This window comes from Muntiacus reevesi, chromosome 8 (assembly GCF_963930625.1).
Source record: "Muntiacus reevesi chromosome 8, mMunRee1.1, whole genome shotgun sequence".
Taxonomy (NCBI): Eukaryota; Metazoa; Chordata; class Mammalia; order Artiodactyla; family Cervidae; genus Muntiacus; species Muntiacus reevesi.
Window position 1 is genome coordinate 81,924,148 of NC_089256.1, and position 27,596 is coordinate 81,951,743.

Consider the following 27,596-nt stretch of genomic DNA (forward strand, 5'->3'; position numbering starts at 1 on the left):
CGCAGCAGTTGGGGAGGAGCCAAAGCACCGCGCTCACCTAAGCCGCAGGAGACATACCCAACCCAACCGGGAGGTAAGCATCTTCCAAAAAAACGCTTGAACGGTAACGTAGCTTTTAAAGGCTAGAATTCCTGTCTTTAGAAGGAAAAATAATACCGAGCCATAAAGCAATGTACCAGCTTATTATTTAACTGCACTAAAAATTTTAAGAATTGAATGGGTTTTTCCATTTGCCTTTAACTATGTTAGAAACTAAGATGTTTCAGTCAACAGAAGCCAAACTTTCCTACTGAAACTTTCCCAGCCAAAAGAAGAGAAAATTACTTTGTTAATTACTTTTGCTTTTTGTCTTTGTATAATGCAGTGACACTATTCAGAGAAATGTCATTGAGAGTTGCTTAATGTCATTCTTAAATATTTTCTTTATCTTGTTTCGTGTTTTTATACAATACTTTTTGCCCATAAGCTACTTGAGGCAATAATACACACAAGTCAATTGCCCCCAAAGTAAAGAATTTCCAACAAGGGATACATTTGAACATTTTATCATGATTTCTTACGCTGTATTGCTGTTTGTTTTAGTTGACAAGTCTTGTCAGACTCTTTTGCAACCCTCTGGACTGTAGCCCACCAGGTTCCTCTATCCATGGGATTTCCCAGGCAAGAATGCTGGAGTAGGTTGCCATTTCCATCTCCAATTAAGCAGTATGTTTTTTCTTTAAGATGATTAAGTGACCACTTATAAGTAACTAGACTTCTAAACCCAAGGAGAAAAGTACATATAGATAACTTTGACAAAGGGGTGAGGATATGGCATAATGGATAGAAAAGAGTTTAGATATGAGCAGAGATTCTAGATCTGTGTCAACTAAAATGACGTTCAACTGGTTGGCAATTAACATATGAACCCAGCCCTTGATCAAATAAAGAATTTGAAGAATTATTAACTTTAAATTTTAACCCTAAAACTACAAATAAATGCACCAAGAAAGTTGGGGCAATTGTTTTCCTATATGACTTTGTGGTCTGGTAGTTCTTTTGAATTAAATAAATGTTAAGAAATGCATGATTAGTTTTGCTTGTGAGTTTTGTAGATTAGTGTGTAAAATTAATTTTCACTTCTGAATTATACCTATACTTTTTAAAGGACATCTTTTTATGGTTATTTTTAATTGGTTTTTATTGGAGGATAGTTGCTTTACAGGGTTGTTAGTTTCTGTTGTAGAGCAAAGTGAACCAGCTATAACGCCTCTTTTTTGGATTTCCTTCCCATTTAGGTCACCACAGAACACTGGGTAGCGCTCCCCGTGCTACCTGTGTTACCTATTTTATAAGTTGTTGTTTGGTTATTGTCATGTCTGACTCTTTGTGATCCCATGTACTGCAACCCACCAGGCTCCTCTGTCCGTGGGATTTCCCAGGCAAGAAGTAGTATATATATGTCAGTCCCAATCTCTCGATTCATCCAACCCCCCCCCCTTCCACGCCTAGAGACCATAAGTCCATAAAACAGGCATCATTTTGATGATTGTTTCAATGGTTGTTGATGGTTTTATGCATTACTAGAGCAATAGCAAACATGTTAAATGTACTATCACCCTCAATACCCAAAGATTTCTATACAACTATTTGATAGTTGTTAACAAATTAACAATGGTTTGCCAAACCAAATTCATGGGCATTCTAAAAATGTAGTGGATATGAAGTTGAAAGTCAACCAATCCTCACCTTCAATTGGCTTCCTTAACCCACTGTTTGTAAATTTGCAAATACTTATGTAAAAACTGTCCTTTGTAATTCTATATCTACTGGGCTTTTATGTCAGCATAACTATTTTACTATCAAGTATACAAGACGGAAAAATCTTCATTAAAAATTATCTAAATGGGACTCAACTTCCAGTATGGTGGTATGAGGAACTCTGTGAACCTACCCCCTTAAGCAAAACAACAATAACTTCAAAATTACTGTTGGAAATTGTACATAAGCAACCATTTGGTCTCTAGAAATTGTCCTGAGGAAATACAACAAATGAAGAAAACTTTGTTAAAGACAGTCTATTAAGTTTCAGTAAGAACAGCAAGAGTTTGGATTCTGAGCTACAACCCACTTCCTTCACCAGCTCCACCTGGACATGATGGTGCTCTGCTCTGAGGGGGACTGCAGCCAAGAACACTGGGCTCACTCTCAACCTAGATCACAGCTGAGGGCTATGTTATGTCCCGAGAAAACAGGCCACCAGCATCTCATCCACCACCGGTGTTGCAGAAGCTCTATTTCAGTCAAGAGCAAGTGAAAGTCTGAGGCTCTCTTCTTCCAACCACCCCCCATTCTTAAGGCAAAAGAGAAAAAACTCAACAACTAAAAAAGAACTAACCCATTTTACAATGGGCAAGGGACTTCAGACATTTCTCTAAAGAAGGTAAATTTGCAAAATTGGCTGTAAACAGCCATCAATACATGAAGAGGTGCTTACCATCATTAGCCATTAGGGAAATAAATATCAAAAACACAAGATACCATTTTATACCAACCAAAAAGACTAATCAAAAAGAAAGATAATAACAATTGTTGGAAAGGGAGTGGACCAGCATATATTAGACCAGCATAAATTAGAACCAGCACATATTGCTGGTGTGAATGTAAAATGTGTAAGTTGCTGTGGAAGATAAGTTGTGAATTCCTCAAAAAATTGAAATTTACCATTTTAGCCCAGCCATATATCTCATATTATTTCACTCCTAGGTATTATCCAACAGAATTGAAAATCTAGGTCCATGTAAGAACTTGTGCACTGATGTTCAGTGCAGCATTACTCATAATACGCAAAAAGAGACCATAACTCAAGATTCCATTGACTGGTGAATGGATAGATAAAATGTGATATGGAATACAATAATGGAATATTATTCAGCAATGAAAAGGAAACGATATGTGCCATAACATGGATGAACATCTAAGACTATACTAAGTGAAAGACCATATATTGTATAATTCCACCTATATAATATGTCCACAACAGGCAAACTGATAGACAGAAAGTAGATTTTTTGTATGTGTGGTTAAGTATGACTGAAGTGGGGGCGGGGGTGGAGTTGAGCAGGAATGGGGAGTTCCTGCTAAAGGGTACAAGGTGTCTTTATGGGCTAACAAAACTGGTCTAAAACTGATTAGTAGGGGTTGCATAACTGTGAGTATACTAAAAACCACTGAATTGTGTGCTTTGGGTGAATTGTATGGTGTTTGAATTATATCTCTTTATTGAGCTGTTTTTAATAAATTATACAAGGTATTAAAAGAACATATAGGTTCAGAATTTGGAGTTCTTGAATCTTCATGTACCACCAGACCAATAGTTTACATGAAGCTCTTTCCTAAGGGCCACATTGAAATAGATGAAATAATTGAGTGATACAAGTGATACAAATGTGATTTGCATATGTTTACACACCTGCCCAAGCTTTTCTCTGTTTTGAAATGTCAAATGTCTTTAATGCAGTCCTATAGAGAATTGGTGTGCAATGCCCTAACTTTTTTAACTCATGCACTCATTAGATTAATACAAGTTCAGTGAGGCCAGGTGTTCCTTCTATTTCTAGATAAGTCTAGTCCGTTATCAGTTCTTCAGGCCAGTTGTTGAGAGAAACCTCAGTAGATGAGAGAGGGAAGGAGGGCACCTGAATCTCAGCCAAAAGTGTACTTGTCTGCCACTTAGACAGCCCCAGTTTCACTCACACTAGAATGGCTCGGAAGTAGAAGTCTTAAGGAGAAAGGATGAGCTGGAGCAGCCATGGTGGTACTCAGCACACTGACATGTCACTGCTGGGAAGCATCTCTAGTGGTTTCAACAATCTCAAATACAGAAGCTTCCAAATAATTCATATTCCCCTCTACTCATCTTCTGTATTTTGAGTTTCTATAAACTACCTGATCCTGTACTAAAAACCATGGAATCGGATGATAATGTTTTGTTCAAAAACGGGAAGACAAAATTAGTGAGTCTGAGTTTGAGAGGGGTAGTCAACAACACCTGAACTTGTTGCCAGGAGCAGGTATGAGCACATGGAGCCAAAGGATGCCCTTAGCTTTAGGGATTCAAGCAAGTCCACCTGCCTCAGGAAACCTCAGGATTTTCCACTCTCACCAGGCCAAGCTTATCCTTCCATGTTTATGTTTAGAAGGGCACGCCATGCTGGTGAAAATGGGTTCCATGCAGTTTGTGACCATTGAAGATTTTATAGAGATCCTATTGTCATGTTTTGTCAGATTTCTATAAAGTAATTTTAAATGTCCAACCAATTGTCTATAAATTAAATCCAGGTAGGAAAAATCTGATTGTAGTTATTTATTAATATTGCTTTGATCAGGATTAATTATTCTTCTAGTCAACATATTTATGGTGCATCTACTCTGTACCCAGACAACTCTAGGCCCTGGATGAGTAATAAAACAGACAAAATTCCTATGCTTAAGGAACTTAACATTCCAGAGGGGCTGTCATATAAATATGTAATTTTTAAGTGAATTATACAGTGCATGAGTAGGAGATAAGGGCTCTGGAGAAAAACAGGGAAGGGAACGAGTTACAATTTTAAACTGTGGCATCAGGCTAGGAAGTACAATTATGTAATTAGATAATATAAAAATCATATATGGGATGGGCCATGAGGATTACCTGCTCCAAGTTAATTTTTCCCCCCGGGAGTTTCATTTCCCCTTCCCGTCAGCATTGTTTTACTATCTTGAATTTACTGCTGTTTCACCAAAGAAAATATTACATTAGCCCCAACATTCCAAGCTAGCACAAGGAAGACAGAACTTCTTGCCTTTTTTAAAGGCAACTACAACCCAACCCAAACAAAACTACACCCAAATAAAACCCCACCTTATGACAACAAAAATTCTTGTTAAGGAAAATCATTAGCCTGGTCTTTCCATTTCTTCTGGCCTTTCTCTCTCACTGTGCCCTGGATTCTTGTAGTTTGCTAGAGGATTGTGTGGTCAATGATTAAGAACCACTTTCCCAAAGTTAACACCTTTTGAAAGAGTGAAGTGAGTACAGGAGAGTTTAAGGGGAAGAAAAATTTCCAGGCAGAAAAATTTCTCTGGGAAGGTGAAAGGAGAACAGATCTTTCAGAACTACAGAACATAGCATGGAACCTCACTGATGAACTGGAAAAAAGGGAAAAAGCAACCTGCTTTCCCAGACCAACCCACAGTCTCTCCTCAGGAGTAAAGATACCTGAGGTATCTGATATCTGATACTTAAAAGATACCTGAGCACACACTGTTCTAGTAAACTATAATGGGTGTGGCAGCTCGCCTGAAATAGGACTTTTAGAAAATGGCTTAAAAGGGATCAGGGACTTGATTTTTTTTTTTAAGTCAAAGGGAACATTTATTTTAGGCTTGGAGGAGAAGTGTTTAAGAGTCAAGTTAGAAATAAGTCAAAAACCTCCTGTTACAATGGAGTCATTATGGAGCATTAGAATTCTCATTTATTTAGTAAATATATTTTAATTGAGCAGCCACCATATGTCAAGTACTAGGGGAACAACACAGGCCTTGCTTCAAAGAACTTTCCTTCGGTTACCTTATATGCCCTTTGTTACATAGTCAAAGCACACAATGACGAGGACAAGAACTTTTTGACCTGCCTATTCTGACAGCCGCTTCTGGTTTAGATTAGAGCCTCCTTCCATGCCCCAGAGTACCCTCCACTTCCCTGTCATAGCACCTATCACAGTGCATGGGATGCCTCTGTAACTGTCTCTCCTCCTCTCTAGAAAGTGGTCTGAAGAGAGTATGTCAGCGTTATTCACAGTTTATATATCCCTAGTACATGCTTACTGAATATTTGACTAGATGGACGGATGGATGGATGATTTGCCAGGTTGCAACCAGAGGTCTCTGCCAAGAGATGCAGTCTGGAAGAATAGCAGTTAAGAGTGTGTTCTCACCAACATTAACTATGAGACTTTGGGTCAATATTTAAGTTTCTCAATGCCTCAGTTTCCTCCTTTGTAAAATGGATATAGAAATAGTGCTTCTGGTATAGTGTTGTTTAAGTGAACTAAGGTAATGCATATAAAATTCTGAGACATAAGTTGCTCAATAAATATCTACTATTATTACCGGTACAGAATGGTGGTTTCCTGGGTGACCATTTTCTATCCAAATATCACATCCCTGCCGTTTTGGCTCCATTATAAGATCAAAGGATGTCCATTAGGGCTAAAGTTATCACTTTGGGTTCAAGATCTCTGAAAAGATTAAAAGGAGAATTTGGAAATGAAGATAAGTAGAAATTGAACTGGAAAATTAAAAAAGGAAAAGTGCTCAAGATGGCATGTCCAAAGCAATTTTTCTGGGGCAATAATACCTCTGTTTCTCTCACATCCACCAGCCAACAGGCCAGTTCATCTCTGTTCTAGAACATACTTATGCCTCATAGGATGTCATGCCCAATAAACATCAATAAGTGTTTACTAATGCAGAAGAAAGAAAAGTGGGAAAAATTTTTATTTAAAGTCAAGCCTTATCTAAACCTAAGATTGTTATATAATCTTTTTTGTTTCTTTTGAAAGTTTAATAATCCTCTTTTTGTGTGAGATCTGTAGTCAGGATTATCCTAGTACGTCTTCAAATGCTGTGTTGATTACCTTCTAAATAAGCTGAAATGCCAACTTGTGACTTTCTGTGGAAACCTAGTAATTTTAATGTCTCCCTCTACTGCTATTAAAGAGAATTCTCTTGGCCTCTTCCCCAGTCATAGGGGAATCTCTCTCTCTCTCTTTTTTAATTTTCTCCTAAGAATAGCAAACTGATTCTCCTTAATTAACTCATCCATTGAAGAGTAATTTTTAAGTAAAGTTAACTTAGAGTCATTTTATGGATAGAAAAAAATTAGAGTAAGAATTTGTAACAAACCCTGATACTTCAGTTACCAACTCTTTTTATTCCTTGAGGCTGCAGATATTTTACTCCACAAGGGAGAGCTTGGTCATTAAATTTTTAATAGGATATCTTTTGCCTAAAACTTTAAACAAAGGAAAAATCAATCAGGTTGGCCTAGTTCTGATCTTGATGGGCAGGAAAATCATGTTATAATTCAGAACCAAAAAAGTGGTTCTACAGGTTTCCTCCATTTATGAAACCCTGATGCAAATGTAAAATAGATGATATGGTACCCCTCCCCATGACCTACAGGGTGAATTCTTTCTCCCAGACTCATGAGAGTCACCATTTTACCCAGTTACATCATTTGTGCTTTATGAGTTCAAAAGAGTCACCTGAAAGGACTCTCTTAGAAGGAACAATAAAATGCATGTAGAAAATAAGAGGAACAAATAATATTCTGATAAAAGTTACCCTCTTTGAGCCATTATTAAAACCAGGCTCCATTAAGTACCCTTTACCAATGTTGTATAATCTTCACAACAACACAGAAATAACTAATCATCTCTGTGTTACCAACACTTAACTGATGTTTATAGAGGTTAATCAATATCCTGAATATCACACGACAGCAAACTCCAGTTTGCCAATTTCAAAATCCATATTCTCTCATTATGGAAAAAATTAATGAAGCAAATCATTCTCCAACTGGATATTGAATTCTATTATGGAAATAGCACCTTAGATATGATGAAAGCTTAGTACTCTCTTCTTCAACCCTTCCTCCTGATTGCTAGCAACCCCCAGAAGGTATTATCCAGATTCTGTTTGAGCAGTTTCCTAATGGAATTCTCACTACTTCAGTCAGCTAACCCTTTCCCCTTTAGATTATTCTTACTGTTTAAAGTTTTTCTTGAGTTTTTTGTTTTTGTCTTTGGCCATGTCACACAGCTTAGGGTATCTTAGTTCCTCAACCAGGGATTGAACCCAGGCCGCCGCAATGAAAGGGCTGAGTCCTAACCACTGAACCACCGGAGAATTCCCGTTTTTCCTGAGATTAACCTCTGAAAACAATAAAACAATTCCAAACCTTTTTCTCCATCATAGCTTATAACACCATTTAAAATCTCTTAGATCTTTTAAGACTTCCATGATACATTCCTTCCCCTAAAATCTTCTTGCAACCTTTCCTTTTGGAAGCCTTCCAGATTTTCTCCATCTGGCTTCCTGAGGACATGGTCAACTTCCTGGAGTGACTGTTTTCATCAGATGGAAGAAGGATGGTAACCAAAGCCAAGAGCTGTGGCCCTCTTTTCTTATCTGTGGCACAACATTCTATAAAGAATATTGGTGCTATGGTCTGAATGTTTCCCCCTCAAAATTCATATGTCAAATCCTGACCCCCAGAGGAGATGGTATTAGGAGGTGGGTCCTTTGGGAGGTGCTTTGGTTGTGAGAATGGGATCTTCATGATGACATTAGTGTTCTTTGGACTCTGGAGTGATCCCTTGTCCCTTCAACCAGTCAGAAGGTAGCAACTAGGAATAGCAAGAGGACTTGGCCAGAGGACAACCACACTGGTGCCTTGATCTTAGACTTCCTAGTCTCCAGAACCATGAGAAATGAATTTCTGTTATTTATAAGTCACCTAGTCTATGTTATTTTGTTATAATAAACCAAACAGACTAAGACAATTGGATCACTTCTTTGTAAACCATTTCACGACAATATTGGTTCATAATGAACTTGAAGTCAAATAAAATTCCTTAGTCTTTTTTATTTGAAATGATTGTGGGCCACATTTTTCCCTATCTTATCCCTGGACAATTAGCTTTTTGAACTGAAGAACAAGACTTTGTATTTTTCTCGAAATTCTACCCTTGGTCATTCTTGGGACTCTGTAACCAACTAAGTCTTTTATAACTACATCCCATAACCCTGGTTCATCTGCTAATTTGACCACCTATACTTTCTCTGGGCTGGATGAAGCACAAACTGGAATCAAGATTACCTGGAGAAATATCAATAACCTCAGATATGCAGATGACACCACCCTCATGGCAGAAAGCTGAAGAACTAAAGATGAAAATGAAAGAGGAGAGTGAAAAAGTTGGCTTAAAGCTCAACATTCAGAAAATAAAGATCATGGCATCCAGGCCCATCACTTCGTGGCAAATAGATGGGGAAACAGTGGAAACAGTGGCAGACTTTATTTTGGGGGTCTCCAAAATCACTGCAGATGGTGATTGCAGCCATGAAATTAAAAGACGCTTACTCCTTGGAAGAAAAGCTGTGACCAACCTAGACAGCATATTAAAAAGCAGATACATTACTTTGCCAGCAAAGGTCTGTCTAGTCAAGGCTATGGTTTTTCCAGTAGTCATGTACGGAGATGAGAGTTGGACTCTAAAGAAAACTGAGTGCGAAGAATTGATGCTTTTGAACTGTGGTGTTGGAGAAGACTCTTGAGAGTCCCTTGGACTGCAAGGAGATCCAACCAGTCCATCCTAAAGGAGATCAGTCCTAGGTGTTCATTGGAAGGACTGATGTTGAAGCTGAAACTCCAATCCTTTGGCCACCTGATGCGAAGAGCTGATTCATTGGAAAAGACCCTGATGCTGGGAAAGACTGAAGGTGGGAGGAGAAGGGGACAACAGAGGGTGAGGTGGTTGTATGGTATCACTGACTCAATAGACATGAGTTTGAGTAAACTCCGGGAGTTGGTGCTGGACAGGGAGGCCTGGCGTGCTGCAGTCCATGGGGTCACAAAGAGTCGGACACAACTGAGCGATGGAACTGAAGTGATACTTTCTCTGACATAATTCAGATGGACAAAAATGCTACAATGGGTAGGACAAGATGCAGAGCCCTAGAGCTCTTCACTCAAGTCCTGCTCACCATCTTTATAAATGCTTCACCAATTACCAAACAATTTCACAAATGTCATTTCATTTCATTCTTATAATTAACCTGTGAAAAGAATATTGTCATCATTCTATTGTGCTTGTGCTCAGTCATGTCCGGCCCTCTGTAGCCCCATGGACTGTAACCCGCCAGGCTCCTCTGTCCATGGAATTTTCCAGTCAAGAATACTGGAGTGTGTTGCCAGGTCCTCCTCCAAGGGATTTCCCAATCCAGGGATTGAACTCGTGCCTCTTCTGTCTCCTGCATTGGCAGGCAGATTCTTTACCACCAGCACCACCATTCTATACACGAGGACAGAGCCTCAGAAAGAATATCTGACTTGCCTGATGTGATACAACTAATAAATCACAAAATAGGAAACAAGCCTTAGAGCTTCTGTCTCTGTTTCTAGTGCTTTTTCAAAGATGAATGTTTAAATATAATGATTGACCCAATCTTTTTCCTTTCCCCCTCATATAGATATCAACACAGACTAATTAAAATCATGAAATATTTTCTATAAACAAAATCTAGTGTTTTTGTTTATAGAAAATATAGAAAACCCAGAAACGTAGTGTTTAAAGCAGATTAAAAGCAGTCTACTCTGATATAAGTGAGATGAGGGCTCTCAGATTCTCTCTCTTTATCCCACCTGGGGCCTCCCTTCAACCCCGCCATAGATAGTAATGTGGCGTCTTATAGTCCTCAGAGAACATTGGGAAGTCACTGGTCAATGGCATGTCCTCAAGCTGTAACCTTCTCTAAAAATAAATTTTAAAATAAGGCTGGTTTCTGATACCTTATTTTTATTAACATAATACATTCTAGAATTGTGTGGGAGATCATCTCTCTAAGGTTTAAAGACCTTTTATATAGAATACAATTGTTTTAAAGTTTGAAGTCATCTTTGAGTTTAATTCAAATCTTAATTTCACAGATGAAGAAACTGCAACCCAGAGAGTAGAAGTAATACACACAGAATCATTCCTCAGGGGAAGCAAGGACAAGAACCCAGACCTGGAGTCTCCTAGGTAGGTAGATTCTTCTGGTTATATCATGGAGTATCGTTTTTAGAAATCTGCCCCTTTTCCTTACAAGGTGATATCTTTAACGAGATGAAGTTTCTGGTTCTCACTTAAGCAACCATGAAACATTTATGATATATTTGATTTTACAAAGGCATTTAAGATGATATATAGGACTGAAATGTGCAATTAGCTTTAATAATGAGGCTTTGAAACAGTGATTCTTAACTTACAGACATTACAGGCACCTTTGAAGTGGACTTCTCTGATGTCTCAGACGGTAAAGAAACTACCTGCAATGCAGGAGACACAGGTATGATCCCTAGGTCAGGAAGATCCCCTAGAGAACAGAAAGGCTACCAACTCCAGCATTCTTGCCTGGAAAATTCGATGAACTGAGAAACCTGGCGGGCTACTGTCCATGGGATCACAAAGACTCAGACATGACTGGGAGACTAGCACTTTGAAATAGCACTTTGAAATGGATATTAAAAAATGTTCATGCAAAATTTGAAAACATTTCAAGAGGTTCATAGATTCCACACCCTCCCCCCTCACACACACAGCAAGTTATTGGCCTCCTCGGTAAGAACCTCTGGCCAATTCTAGTACAAGTGCCAAGGTAAGGATTACATAGCACCAACTACTATCTTATTTATGGGTCTGCTGGTTAAAGCTGCTCTGCTTCTGCATCCTTCATTTTTTATTTAAATGGAGCAATGTCTTATCCTGGAAGACTTCTGATACAAGAAAGGAGTAAATGTTTCAATAAGTTCTCAGTTAACCACATTAAGAGAGAAACTTGATAAAATAAAAACATTTTCATAAAAAATGTTAATGAAAGTAAGGCTGGTCAGTGTTCATATGGGGCATTCATTTTCTTTCAACTTATTTTATTTTTAAGAAAGAAAGAAAAGGAAATGGAGTGGAAAAAACCTTGACTGCCACTGGCCACATACCCACTTTTATTAAATCTGTGTTGTAGTGGTTTAATTTCTAAGTCGTGTCTGACTCTGTGACCCCATGGTCTGTAGCTCTCTAGGCTCCTCTGTCCATGGGATTTCCCAGGCAGGAATACTGGAATAGGTTGCCATTTCCTTCTCCAATGTTCACACATTTTGCCTTGAAATGATCTCATTCTCATTTATTCTTTGCCTGGTATTCATAGCCTCAGCAATAATATATTAGCGTAGCATATATTCATCGTAACAGTTAACATTCACTTAGGCCTTCTTTCTATGTTTTATTCTAAATACTTTAACCTTTTAATATTCCCAGAAATTGTATGAATGAAGTTCTATTATCAGTCCTTTTTTCCTAGTAGAGGAAGTTGAGTCTGAAGGGTTGAGCAACTTAGCCAGGGCCAAACCCAGACAGGATCCAGAGACAGGGCTCGTAAACACTCACCACCCTGCCTCTTGGTAGGATTCTCACCTGGATTCTCACCCAGCTCCTCACGTGGTCACTGTGAGACTTTGGGCCTCAGTTTCTTCATCATAAAATAGGAATCATTTAAGTTAAACATTTAGCCAGCGCCTGTCACAGTGCTACTTAATAAATGCTATTTCTGTTCCCTAAAGACAATTCCACATGATACGATTCTAGTACATTTAAGGAAGAGATTTGAATTCATTTCCTAGGGCTGCTGTAACACTGAACCACAACGTCGGTGACTGAAAGCAAGAAAATTATCCTCTGATAGTTCTGAGGGCTAGAAGTCTGAAATCAAGATATCAGCAGGGCTGCGATCCCTCTAAAGACTCTAGGGGATATTCTACTTTTATTCTTTCAGCTTCTGATGGCTTCTTGGCTTATGGCTACATAATTCTAATCTCTGCCTGTCTTCACTAGCCCTCTCTTCCATGCCTGTCTTCTGAGGACACCTGTCATTGGATTAAGACGGACCTGAGTAATCCAAGATGAGCTTTTGTAGAGACCTATAATTTAATTACTTCCACAAAGACACTTTTCCCAAATAAAGTTATATTCACAGGTTTCTGGATGTGGATGTATCTTTTGGAGGGTCACCATTCAACCTACTACAATATCTTAACCCAAATATTTTTCTATCTTGGCAGGTTTCCTCTGGTATTCTTGACAAACAAGCCCATATTTTTTCAAAGAGAGCAAAGAACATTTCATCTCATCCAGTTTGAGCCTATAGTTAAATTGGTTATAAATCTATTGGTTGAAATATTTTTATTAATATGCCCAGTTGCCATTAGCCTTCTCCTTGAGAATCAACAATGTTCTTAGGAAACAAACAATTGTTACTTATTTAGAAGAATAATCTTGGAGCTCAGCCCTTTTCTGGTTTTCACTAGACCTACAGGCTAACCAACCCAGTAGGGAAATCTCCCCTGAGCTGGGGGTTAGCAGAGAGAACACCTCGACAATGCTGTATCTATCTCCATGAGCCTTGGAATCAGCTTAGCTCTCCATTCCATTTTCTTAAAAGCAGTGATAACTGAGATACAAAAGCAAGTCAAGTGAGGGCAGTAAAAGGGTATTGAAAAACAAAAAGCCAGTAAGAGTATCTTACTATTGTCATCAAAAAAATCACACCTATGCAAGTTCCATGTTACTAGTCACCAAAAAATTGAACTCATCACCAAAAGCTTTCCAGACAATGCAGTAAGATGTAAAGAATAAGCCAGAAGAATGAGGAAAAGAAAGAGGAGGAGGAGGAAGGACAGAAAAATAAAAGCAATTGAAAGTTTTATGAGTAAATCTATTCAATGTCATCCAAAAAATTGCCCCCAAAGGACAAAAAAAAACTCAGAAAATTAGTATTAGAAAATACTATTGGAAGAGTCTTGGTTGACCAACTGCTTATGCAACCAGATTTCCTTTGGCAGAACACGAGGAACAAATGCTTAGCAGGTATGCATTTTATAAATCAGTATTTTAGTAACTCACCTTCCTTGCCTTCAGACTCCTTGGGAAAAAAAGTCTTCTATTTCTGAAGACACATCAATAATGGCAATAGGCAGGGATGAGAGAAAGGCTTGAGTTTATGTGCTCCAGGCTTCTAGTTCCTAAGGAAACCGAGTCCTTAGAAACGAACAGTAAAGCGGGTATTTCCTTTACCAAAGTATAGGTTTGATGGTGAAGACCTGGGGATGAAAAGAGAAAGTCAGAATTATTATGATGTACGTGGCACAGAGTTGCCAGTAAAGGGGTCTATAATGACAGTAGAAAAGTAGTAGCTTCAGTCAAATGATTTAGCCACTTTTCCGCTTACTTTTGGATATTCTGGGCTTGGGGGTCTTATGAGCCCCTTATTTCACAGTCTTGTCAAAAACAGGTAAGCATATCACAGAATTTATAATTCCCACAAGTACTATAGGAAATTAAAATTTGAAAATTTCACAGGTGCCAAGAGTCAACCTAAATAGATCAACACTCCTCTCAGAAGATTCTTTGCATTTCAGCAGTTTCCAATTTTCCTCTTATACCCTGAAAACCAAGGAGAGGAAAACCCCAACTGGGATCTTAAAATGATTATTTGAAGACATTTTAGGGTTATTCATTTATTCAACTACAGATGGTCCATCCAAGCAATTTTGCTAGACTAGTAGTGCCCACTACAAACTGAGACTCTCAACGACTTTTAAAAGATATCATTCTGAGTATTTTTAATGTATCTTGCAAAACTGAAATTTCATACCCAATGAACAAGTTCCAATTTCTCCCTTTCTCCAGCCCCTAGTAATCACTATCCTACTTTGTTTGTTTGAGTTTGACCACTCCAGATATCTCACATAAGTGAAATCATACAGCATTTGTCTTTTTATGACTAGTTTATTTCACTTGGCATAATATCCTCAAGGTTCATCCTTGTTACAGCATGTGTCAGAATTTCTTTACTTTCTAAAAATAAATAATATTCCATTGTAGGTATATGCTATTAATACATTTTGCTTATCCATTCATCTGCCAATAGACATTTGGATTGCTTTTTGGCTATTGTGAATGATGTGCTTTAACATGTGTGTACATTTAATGACATTTAAAAATGACTGTTCATGTCTTTAAGTCAACTGTTAGTGTTGTAGCTGTATCCATGTTTTACTTCTAAAAACAAAAAACAAATTGGTAACCTTTGGGAACAGTACCTGCAGAAGGAAAAAACAACCCAGAAGCTGTACTCTTTCTTCTTTCCTTAGGATAACAGGGTTTTTCTCTCTTTTTTTTTAATAAAACAATAAAGTGAAGAGGTTCATCCTAGGAAGTGACATTAGAGTTAAAAAGTTGGTCCAGAGGTCCTACTCTCCATTCCCAAGTTAGCAGAAATAAAGAAGGACACTTGCCCTGTTTCTTTTTCTTTGCTGGTTTTCTTTAAAGAGGCTTTTTTTTTTTTTTTTGTCCTCACATGGCTTGCAGAATCTTAGTTTCCTGACCAGGGGCTGAATCCAGACGTGGTGAAATCACAGCATCCTAACCACTGGACCAACAGGGAATACCCCTCACCCTGTTTATATATGAGTTGCTGACAGGATGCCAGGAATAACTATATCATCCCCTATTACAAGTTTCTCTTCCTATGCATAACATCTATTCAGCATTAATATATGTACTGCCTTTTTTTTCTTGGTTTTATTATGTGCATCACCTTTTTAATAGCCACATGACATTGAAATTGATCTAATCTGAATTTTGTATTTCCTAAATGATTATGAAATTTTCTCTTAAAGTGAAATTCCAAATTTCCTTTCCCAGAGAGACGTCCTTCATTCATATAAATTCCTCTAGAGTCTGTCATAAAATGTGAAACAGCAAGGACTGCTTTGAAATTAGTATTTCAACACACACTGTGTTGCCCAATGGCCTCAATTGATAGTTGGACTAGAAATACGTGTTTTCTATTGTTTTGCTTTTGTTGGCCTTAGTGGAAATTGGAAGCCAAAAGTATGGTTCCACAAAAATACTCTACTCTTGTGTATTACTCAGACTAACACCATACCAACAACAACTGGGCTCAATTGTTGTTGAAACTTTTTCCTCTTAGTATACTATTTCAGTAACTCATTTCTAAGTATTAGAGTATAAAACTGAGTAACTTAGCTCCCTAAAAGCAGAAACATGCTTCAACTTACAATTGTTTATTTCTTCCTCTTCGAGGAGTCTATAAATTATTCATCTAATTCATAAAAGTATAAAGAAAGTTCCTTAATTGCCCTATAGTTATTTGATTTGCTTCTCACAAACTTTTAAGTTTTTTGTTTGTTTTTTTTTTCAAAGCTCCCTCTGAGGACCTGGACTTCAAATCCATCACTTCTGGTCTGATATCCAATATTCACCTTGGTATCTGACTTGCCAAAGGGTGACTGGAGAGTGTTTTAAGATGAAAAGGAAATTCTCCAGAAAATGTTAAGCAGAAATAGAACCTTCTGTGGGATACAGAAAAAAACCGGAGTCACCCACAGAAAACTTAGAGCCAAACTCAGAGGAAGTCAATAAACTATTGTTATGTCTGATTCTTACACAGACACAATGTGAGCTTTTTCCTTTAATAATACAGATTTGTACCTCTGTCAATCAAACTGTGTTCATATAAAGAAGCAGCTTGTGGTTTGGTCCTCAAGATATGAACAACGACACAAACTTAGGCAACACACAGTCCACACAATGGTGTGTGGTGGCCCTGCCCAAAACACATTTAAAAAATTGTGTGAAGATTATAACACCTTTCAAGTAATGGTTTATGGCAATGACTATATATATGTGTGTTGTTTTATTACAATTTCTTAATGTACTAGGCAATTCATCTAATAAACATAAATAGGACTGAGGTTTTTTCCCCAAAGCACTCCCTTGTTGAGGTGACCGTTATAGACTATTCCTATGAAGAATCTTTGACTCTAAATTATAATTAATAAAATCTTGCAAAGAGTTTAAAGTTGTACCAATCCAGAAGGAACAACAACAAACATCTATTACTATCACTATGGCTCTTACAAATATTCCTGAAGAACTCACAAACTATGCCTACATTCCTTATTACATCACTGAGACAGAGAAAATTACCAATTATCTCCATTTCACATAGAGAGGCTGTGACACAGAAAGACTTTGGAACTTTCTCAAAGACACAAAGTAATGAATGAATTAAGAGAAATAAAGGGAAAAAGAGATGAAGAGAAAAAAAGCTGTAATACACTTCAGGTCTTCAGATGTTTTCATCCTGGAATGATTCCCATTAGAACCTCTTTTCTACCTACCAATCTTAAATTGTTACTCACCTAGAATACTCCCTTGTAAAAAGTTATTTTAATGGGATTTAAGACAACTTTAGAAGTGTTTTTATTTCCCCCACAGAGTCCATGAACTTTGAACAGTACTGGAAAATTAAAAAGCATTTGTCATAATAAAAAAATTAGTACCAACTCCCTTCCATCTTACAAAAAACAGATTAGACTGAATTTGACAGCACTTAGAAAGCAATATGTCTAAAACTCATTGCCTGAAAGCAGACAATGAGAATTCATAAGTTCCTTTTATACCCACGTTGTGCTACGGAAATATTTAATAAGTACAAGTGTGGTCGCTGTGCTCCACAACCTTACAGTTCAGTAAGTCAGTCAGTCAGCCCGCCAGCTCATGAGCCGGTGTGTAAGTATCCCATTCCAGACACCGGGGATAGAGAGATGACTGTGGCATATCCTCAGTATTCAAAGACCTCAGAGTCTAATGGGGCAACATTGTATTGAATATGTGGCTAATTATAACACAGTATATTTGCTACAATGGTAACCCATAGAAGAAAGCAATATACATTCCTTGGGAAAGGTAGTCTTCTGAGAATGTTTCGTAGAAGAGAGAATATAAGAGCTACATCTTGAAAACAAATAAGATTTTATCTAAAAGAAAAAATATTTCTAGAAAAGGAAAGCAGGTGACATAGAAGCTTAAGAGTGAATGGCATTTAGCAGGAAAGTTCAGAGAGCTGGAGGTCTTAGATGAATGTTTCATTTCATAGGAAATTGAGAGCTATTGAAGGATTTCATGCAGAAAAATAAATCTGTTATTTTAGAAAGTTAATTCCAGCAACAGCATGGAAGAGTGTAAGGTGAAAAGGAGACAAGTGGTAGATGGGCTATTACATTAGTCCAAACAAGAGATGGAAAGAGTCCACAGCACTGTCCAAGAAAATTTTTTGCAGTGATGGAAATATTCTGTATCTGTGCTGTCCAGTATGGTAGCCATGAGCCACATGCGGCTACTGAGCACTAAAATTTTAAATTTAAATTTAAATTTGCCAAATTGGACAATGCAGAGACACCTTGGGTTAAACCTTAAAGGAGAGTTTTTCCAACTGCAGGTTGCAATTGGTGGGTTAAGAAGTAGATGTGGTAGGGACTTCTCTGGTGACCCAGGGGTTAGGATTCTGGGCTTTCACTGCCATGTCCCAGGTTGGATCTCTGGTCGGGTAACCGAGATCTTACAAGCTGAGCAGCACAGCCCCCCAAAAATTGATGTGGTAGTTCACAATTGGTATTTTTTAATGAATGAAGACAATAACACAGAAGACAGCAGAACAGAAATGAATGGAGTAGAGCAGAATAGGAAATAAAATGTCAGCATGCACTGAAGAGTTTATTGTGAGAGGTGCTTATTTCAGTTAAAGGTATGTGTATGTGTGTGCACCCTTGGATCACGGTGTAAAGTGTGCTTTTCTTCTATATTGTGTTTGAAAATGTTTGAAAGCCAGTCTTTTGTGGAAAGCTATTTAGCTACATTCAGAGTTATGAGGAAGAGACTTCCAGAAGGGAAAGACAGTATAAGCAAAATTCACTGGAGTTTGGAGTAAGGATAACTGGATGTTTTGGGACTTTCCTAATTTTTTTTTTTTTTTTTTTTTTGCTTTTGTTAGAAAATTAGAATATTTAGCACATTTTTAGACCTACAGAAAAATTGAGACAGTAATACAGCGAATTACCATATACCCTACACTCAATTTCTGCTATCAACATCTTACATTAGTATAACATGTGTTATAATTAATGAGCCAATGTTGATGTGCTATTGTTAAAGCCAATACATTACTCAAATTTACTTTGTTTTTAGCTAAAATCCTTTTTCTTTTTTCAGGATTCTATCTAGGCTAAAATACTACATTTAGTTGTCATGTTTCCTTAGGCTGCTTTGGGCAGTGACAATTTTTCTGCTTTTGCCTGTTTCTGATGACCTTGAGAGTTTTAAGTACTAAGAATTTTAAGGGCAGGCATTTTGTAAGAGGCTCTTCTGTTGAAATTTGTCTGGTGTTTTTTCTCATGATTAGACTGAGGCTGAGTTTGGGAGAGAAAGACAGTAGAAAAGTGCCATTTTCATGCCATGATATCATGGATACATACTGTCAGCCTGAGTTATCACTGTTGATAGTGGCCTTGATCAGCTGACTGAGCTTATCAGTCTCCTCCTCTGTAAATTTACTCGCGTTTATCACCACTTTTCACACTGTAGTCTTTGGAAGGAAATCACTCTGCTCCCTCTCTAAATGAGTTAGTTAATTAAAGGAAGGCTTCAACTTGAGTCAGTCATATTGAGCTCTTTCTAAAGAAAGCTACTTCCAAGTACAGACACAATCTCTTTTTAGATACAGCATCTCCCTCTGCGGCAGCAGGCAGGATACTTTTCCCACTTCTCAGGTTTTCAGATTCCAAATATGAAGCACAGAAAAAGCTGAGTGATTGACGTAGAATTCCAAAATAAGTTGGGAAGGAGTTAGCCCATGATCAATTGTAGATCCTTCTGACTTTTCTCTTTAGCCCCAGATTCTGACATTTTAGAAGGAGATTTAAACCAAAATGTGTTAGGTCCCACACCCACCTAGGGAGGGAAGATTCATTTTTAACCAATGTTTAGAAAGGAAAATCCCTTTCTTAGAAAATCCAATCATTTGGAGTACTTTCTTTAAGCAGAAGAGGGCTGCAGGATCAAGTCTTTTGCAGTATTCCCAAGGTAAACACCACCCTGACAAATCATCAAGTACTCATCTTTCATTGTGGTTGCCTAACCTTTTACCACTTCCGTTCCCATGGAGAGATCCAAAACCAAAAAACCTCCTGAGCAAGCCCAGCCTCTACTTTTGTCCCCACCCTGAAGGTTGCTTTAACAGTGTTCTCATTTCGTGACTCATAGATTACATGGGTTTATGCGAGCATATGAGTTTTTTTATTGCTCTATTTATTCTAACCTTCTTCTCTGCTCAGGCCAGAAGAAAGTTTTGTCCCTGATTAATGTGGATCCCAAATCCCAGGACTTCTCCCTCTCATTGTGAGAGATGAGATTAAAATTTACCTTTTCTCACTGTATACAATCTAGTGAGAGAGAAATCATTCAGTGACCATATTCAGAAATAAAAAAATCATTCAGAAAGTAAAAATAGCCACTAACTCTCCAATCAGTTATGATGTAACTTCTTAGGGGAATTCCAAGTTCTCCTGTTTTCTACTGTCACTGTGTCCCCATTCATTCCCTGGGTTCCCTGCAGGAATCTCTCTCTCCCTCTGGTTCCCAAGACTCTCTTAATCATTCTCTAATAATCTCTTCCTCCCAGCTTTTTCTCCCCTCAACTTGGCAAACTCTACTTTAGGTCTTTTATCCATGCTAAGTTGTACACTGGTAATAGGAACCTTGGCTTTTGCCAGTTCCCAGTAATATCTGCAATAAGTGGGCATTCAGACCTTTATTTGACTGGAAGAGAATCTGGGGTTTCAGGAGTCTTGAGTAAGAGAAGAGTAGAATCTGGGAAATTGAGAGAAGGTGGGGCTGAAGTTCTTGCAGATATCTACACACTTGATATCAATGTCCTTGCTCAACTTTGAATCTTTGAAGATCACAGAAAGCCTCCACTGAAATGTCTACTTCTTTCATCCAACATCAGTTCACAAACACAGGGTATTCACCACCTGGAATAATCTAGTCACTTTAATTCGGTTTGACAAACCAATTTGACATCAAGCAATTTAATATCCATTTAATGTTTAGCCTTGTAGGCTTGACCCTTTTCTTTAAAATTAATGACTGGGTCTAGGGGATTCTACAGTTCATCCAGCCACTAACATTCTAGGATTACACTTTAGCTACTTAACACGTGGTAAATATTGTCTAAAATGCATATATGTGGAATATATCCAGCTAAATTATAATTATCATTCTTGGGGACAGTGGCCATGATTGTCTCAGTCACTATGGAATCTCAAGTTCCTAGTGCAATTACCAGGATGGTAGTAAATAAAAAGGAAGGTAGAGAGAGAGGAAAGTCTTTCTCTGGTTAGATTCCATCTTCCTATCTATACTTCTTCCATATACAAATCCCTTTACTTGACGCTTTGCTTGCATTTTTGCTAATCCTCACAGCAACCTTAAACAGAAGGGATTGTTATTTCCATTTACAGATGAGGAGCTTGAGGTCAGAATAATTAAGTAACTGTGCCAAGCTTACATGCCCAGCAAGTGGGGAAGTCAGAACTTGAGCCAGCGCTTAGGCTTAGTCACATATACATACATATGTATATATGTATATATACATATATTTACACACACTTCCACATATAAATACACAAAGAAATTGAATCACTGCTATATACCTGAAGCTAACACAACATTGACAACTATACTTCCATTGAAAGAAACATTAAAAATCAAACAATGGCCCAGAGAAGCCTCTTCCCCTGGCCTCACAATCCATCCCTCCAAGCAACAGTACTGGCCTGTGTCCCACCCCCATTTTTTACCGAGCACTTCACTGACTTCGTGTCCCACAGGGGCTCCCAGCCCTCCCCACTCGCCTTAAGCCATTACACACAGCCTCAGCTGCTAGAGCCAAGCCCAGCCAGGCCACTGTCCTACTGGACACATACCACCACGTGCTTAGGCAGCGTCACCTTTGAATGCACAACCTCCTTAACCATTTAAGAGGGTTTTAAAAAATCATCAAGTTTAGAGGAAAAATTAAAAGAAGCAGGAGGAAGAGAAAGAACAAACTACTTGCTGCCTCTTTTCCATATACAGGAAATCATCTTTTAAAAAACACATAATTAAAAACAAGGAGATGCATAGTATGCTTAAATAGAGTAAGCATTTTATGTCTTTCTTTTACCATTACTAGGATATGCCATCAGGTCTTTAAGGGCAAGCTAATTTCACACTTCACTGTGAAAATTAAGACATTAAGATGTTTGCTGTTATCTAGTTCTAGGTTGGGCTTTCCTGGTAGTTCAATGATAAAGAATCCTGCCAATGTAGGAGATGCAGAAGATGTGGGTTCAATTCCTGGTGAAGAAGATCCCCTAGAGAAGGAAATGGCAACCTACTCCAATCTTCTTGCTTGGGAAATCCTATTGACAGAGGAGCCTGGCAGGCTATAGATCATGGGGTCACAAAAGAGTTGAACACAACTTAGCAACTACACAACAATAATTGTTCCAGGTTACCTGTGGATAGTTAATTTCATGCCATTTTTGTCATCTTATCTCCCAAATTCAGCCAGTTTTCCTAGCTTGCTTCTTAGCATTTTCCATGCACTTTCCCCTCATTTAGTGCTCATTCCTGGCCCCCATCACTGCATGCTTGCTACGTGGTCCAGTTTGCTGCTGCCAAGAAGAGCATCTTCTGTCTGCAATGCCATTTTGGAATGGATTTCTTTTGAAGCTGTTACTACTCAGAAAAAACCGCAGAGCAGTACTCAAAGTGCAGTTGTTTAATGAATGAATGAATTCTCCTTCCCACATCACTCATCTTAAATTGTCTAAAGTGGTTTTCTTAAATCTTGCATGTTGTCCCATAGGAAACTTAAAAATAGACTCAAAAGGAAGGAAAAGCATATTATCTAAGCAAATCTAGAATCTAAATATAGTGTATATTCTAACAATAGGTTGTAGCAGATGGTTTACCAATAATAACCAACTCTCTTCTCTTCTCACCTTTTCATGACCAACAGTAAATAGATAATCTTTAAAACTGCATCTCATTAATAAGGGGGAAAAGAATCAAAGGAAAGGGAGACATCAATGTCTTTTATTGATTCCCTACTTTGTGAGACTGGAATGAAATGGGACCATAAAAGCTTGTCAGAGCTGAGAACTGAGAGGGCTGGGAAATGATCCGGGGCACTGGAGAAATGGGCGAGAATAAAAAAGTTCAATCTTAATCCTTTAAATTGTTAGCAATATGTAACCAAGTCTTTACCAGGTATCCAGCTTTGGTGTGATGCATGTTGGTATGCTTTAGAGCTGCTGTTTCCTTGATTGTTTGACTTTAACAGCTAAAAACAATGAACACTGACCACCTCAGGGTTTCTATGGCTTAGAAATTTGGGCTCAAGTTAGCTCAGTGCCTCTGGCTCAGGATCCCTCACAAGGGTACAATCAAGGTGTCCACTGGGGCTACTCAAGAAAGAAGTTTAATTTTTTAAGAGAAACCAATGGCTAGGCAATCAATTAGTACATTTTTTAAAAGCTAAAATGTATCGGGGAAAAAGTCAATGATATTCCTAAAAGAGTGATTTATCTCATTTTTAAAAGTAAAAAGAGTAATTGAAAATATTTTAAACAGATTTTCAGTACATGGTTGAATTCTGAATGAGTAATTCCCATGGGAGGGCAGAGGCATAGATTTACTGAAAATTCAAAAGCGTTTCAACTTGGCTTTAGAATACAGGGAAGGCAACATGTCTATATGAACTTAAAGCCTCATCCTCTCAAACCCACTACAGCATATTAAAAACCCATATTAAAAACCTCTGGAGCCCCCTCACTCAGAGGTTCAAGCTTAGGGTGTGTGGCCTCACTCTGGTCATTCCCTCCTCTTCAATTTTCTCACACTCCCCGTCTCCCTCCCCAGATCTCTGTGCTTCATTCACTGCCCCACCCAACCAGTCATCAAACTCCTTCCACCCTCTAACCTCTGAACAAACACAAGTCGATTCTTCTGTCTTGGCCATTCTCCCCACCTGACTTATCTGTTAGACTCACAATCATCTCTTGGGTTTTACCTCAAATATCTCTTCCTCAGAGACATAGACTCAGTCTGGATTAATTTTCCCACAGCCCCTTTATACATCGCTCCTGTCCTTTAGGGCATAAGGTAGTTGATAATTATATATTTATGTACATTGTTTGATTGCTACTTGTCTTTCCAACTGGATCAAGCTTGGTAAGGGGAAGGTCTGGGCCTCCCTGAACCATCATTCTCCCACCTTCACCCAGCCTAGTCTGGGACCTCATACCTGATGAATGAACTTTCACGTTCCTAGTCACTTACCTGGCACCACCCTAAACTGTCTGAGTAATGGAGAAAGAGCAAGTATGGGTATCCATGAATGAGATTCTTAAAAATCAAATTTAGTTTGAAACATACAGTTGCCTAACGAAACAGCCTAAAAGCTCAAATAGTCATATCTCCTAATTTTCTCTATCAGTCTATCAGTGGAAAGTCTTGGCTGCTTGGATAATATTATTCACTAAAATTATCACTCCTCCTGTCACTCATTCTCTCTAAGACCTTTGACCTTTGCTTTTTCTCTACAACTAGAGTTAGGAATGAAGAACACTGGAGGTAACTTCTCACTGAAGTCCGCCTGCCAAGACAATGCATTTATATCCAATGACTTAGTCCCTACTCTGGCTTCTAGAAAAGATGAGAGGCTCACCTTTCTTTTCATGGGAAAGTGAAAAGAACTTCAGTTTGTATTATCTACTTATTTGGATTATTCTGACCATTATTACAAATAATCATGACCTGGTAACACAAAGGCTTTCCCATTTTAAGTTTTTGTGGAAATTATCCTTATCAGAAAGGGTTACTTATTATCAAAGCCAAGCTGTTGAAAATCAGCAATAGCCAACCATATCCCACTTAGGTCCAGACTATGAGTCATCTCTATTTTTTTTTTTAAGTTAGTTACATGTTATTCATTCATTTGCTTATTTGTTCAGCAAGTATTCGCTGATGACTGTCTTTATGCTAGGTCTTAAGATCATGAGAATCTCCCCATAACCTGAGGAGTCCACAGTCTTATGCAGCAAAAATATCTTGCTTTTACTCAAATGAGAAACAAAGAAAAGAGAGATAAGTTCATGTCAGAACATAGGAATGATCTTCAAAAAATGTAACTGTGACTTGAATAGTAAGTCATCAAGATGAACTTAGATTATGTGGCACCGTGACGTCCTGAGGAGTAAGCAGAACAAGCGCGGGTCAGCTCGTATCTATAAGGACACCCACCATGTCTGTGAGCATCTGATGGCCTTCCTTCTAGGACGTTTTAACTGTGATCCTATCTCAGGGCCAACAAAACATTTTTTTTGGTTTTCATAAGTTCTCTACCCCCAAACCAAATGATCACCCAAAGGTACACTTTCGGCTTCCCCTTTGTTTCCAAGGTTCTAAGACCAACCACATGTCAAGTGCCTCACTAGAAGACTCATAGGACTCAGCATATATTCACACTCACAGCTAAGGTTTACTGTAGCAAATAAACAACGGGATCAGCAAGGAAGAGAGACATGGGCAGAGTCTGAAGAAATTCATTTATAGGCTTCAGATGTTCTCTCCCTCCCATGAAGTGGACACCCAGAATGTGCTTCTTTCTTTACCAACAAAAAGTACCATGATACATGTCAAGTTTCTGCCCAGGGCAGCCCATTAGAGCCCAAGATTTTTATTGGGGCTGGCTACATGGACACTCTTTGTCTGGCAATTACAAAAATTCCAGGCTCCCAGAATAAAGCAGGTGTTCACCATAAATTACAGTGTTTGCACAGTCTAGGCATGGTGAATCATCCTTATCCATTAGGGAATGAAGAGAACATTCCAAAAACCAAGTTCCCAGATGCCAGCCAAGGGCCCTTCTAAAGATAGCAGCCTCAGGCTTGCTATATTAGCTCTTTCCTGCATACTACTTTTTAAACTTCTTCTTGCAAAATATATGTTGTAGGAAATAGAAAATTCATATTTATTTCTCTCAATGTACAGGGCTAAAGAAAATGTGGTTAGCCTCAATTGTAGATACTAGTATCACTAGAATTATTACTAACATTTATGATTTTTAGTTAAATATTACTGTTAATATTGCTATTAATTCTAGTAGTAATTATTAGCAATAATGACAATATTATTAATTCCTATGATTAACATGCTATTTATTATTTCCATGTAATATTCCTATTAGTAATTCACTCAATGATCATTAACCTTTGAAAATTTTTTACATGCTGAGATCATGAAAATCTAAGAGGATTCTGTATAAAGTGCCTTATTTATGTTTTGTTCTAATCTGTTACCTTGTTTAACAGGACAGACTTGCTGCAGCTTGAAGGAACCAGCCATGGATTTCAAGCGTGTGAAGGACTATTTATCCTGGCTCTACTATCAATATCAAATCATTAGCTGCTGTGCTGTCTTGGAGCCTTGGGAGCAATCTATGTTCAATACAATCCTACTAACCATCTTTGCTATGGTGGTGTACACCGCCTATGTTTTTATCCCCATCCACATTCGCCTGGCTTGGGAATTTTTCTCCAAAATGTGTGGCTATCACAGTACAATTTCTAATTAATCTTTTCTGCATTCTGCGAACTGGCATTGCATATGTGTATGTTGCTTCCAACGCGTTGATTTAGGTGAATACTGTGGCTTCTTTCACTATCTAACTGGGAAAGCTCTCCCCTCTCTATGCAGTCTTAGATCCTGCCTGAAATTTGAGATAGATGTCTCTTTAGGTTCTTTTGTACACGCTATGTTGTGCATTAGACCATGGATAACACAATGACCTTACATCACATACCATATTCTCTCAACTTAAATCTATAAGTTTAGATTTTGTTTTTAATTGGTAAATTGCCTATAAGCTTTTTCTGGAAGATAGGCTCATAAGAGACCTATCAGAGTCATATTTAAAATGCTCCCTTGATACCTATTCTATAGTGAAGGATATATTTTTTGAAAATTTGTTCATAAGCTACTGTCAAAGTATCCTATCTTTGTTTACAATATACAAAAAGACCTGAATAAATTATATAGACCCCTAAAGTCTTATTTTCTAGGAACCTGCTGATTCGAAAATTCTTTTCCTTCAAGTGCAAAAGAATTGAAGGCATTGGTTGAAGGCAATTAACTCCGATCAGACATGGTTCATGAATTGTTTCAAATGCCTCTAAAAGTCTGGCTTTATAACAGTTCAAAATCAACAGTGTTGATTTTAGATAACCCAGTAAGTACTATAATACAAAATAATTTTAAGCATAAGAAAAAATATATAATCAAAATAAATTCAGATATTGTGATTGTGATGCTGCCTTGCCTTGCATGATGCTGGGGGGAAAGAGACAAGAAATCGCCTCCTGTCTGAGTTTTCACTCAGTGGCGAGGGGGATAGGGATCATATATTGGGCTACAGGAAGAAAAGCTAATAAATAGGCTGGAAGTAATATTCTACCAGCAGGAACTCGACAGCTTCAGTTAAATGCTTTGATATAGTGGCTCCTTTGCAGAGCAAAAACAAGATTTATTAAATTTCCTTCAAAGTGTTTATCTTAGAAACCAATACAAGTTTTTAATTATACTGTTGAGTCAAATGTGAATGCCAAAGAACAAACCTTGCAGTTTTCCTTTCCTCTCAATAAATATTAATGCTAGTAATTCTGGAGGGCAAAAGATATAAATAGTTTTTGGATAATATTTGCACCCTTCTTTGTGTTATGAAAGAAAATTTCAAGGAGAGCTAGAGAGAAAGATGCTTGGCATGCCAACTTATCTTGCATG

The 27,596-nt window shown here is 38.0% G+C and overlaps 1 protein-coding gene across 1 annotated transcript; it reads left to right on the plus strand.

Annotated features, from left to right (window-relative positions):
• Positions 1-26,391, plus strand: SPTSSB (serine palmitoyltransferase small subunit B). Its single transcript, XM_065942295.1, has 3 exons — positions 1-73; positions 10,739-10,832; positions 26,129-26,391. The coding sequence occupies exon 3, from the start codon at positions 26,161-26,163 to the stop codon at positions 26,389-26,391; it is 231 nt and encodes a 76-aa protein (XP_065798367.1). The 5' UTR covers positions 1-73; positions 10,739-10,832; positions 26,129-26,160.
• Positions 26,392-27,596: the final 1,205 nt, after the last annotated feature.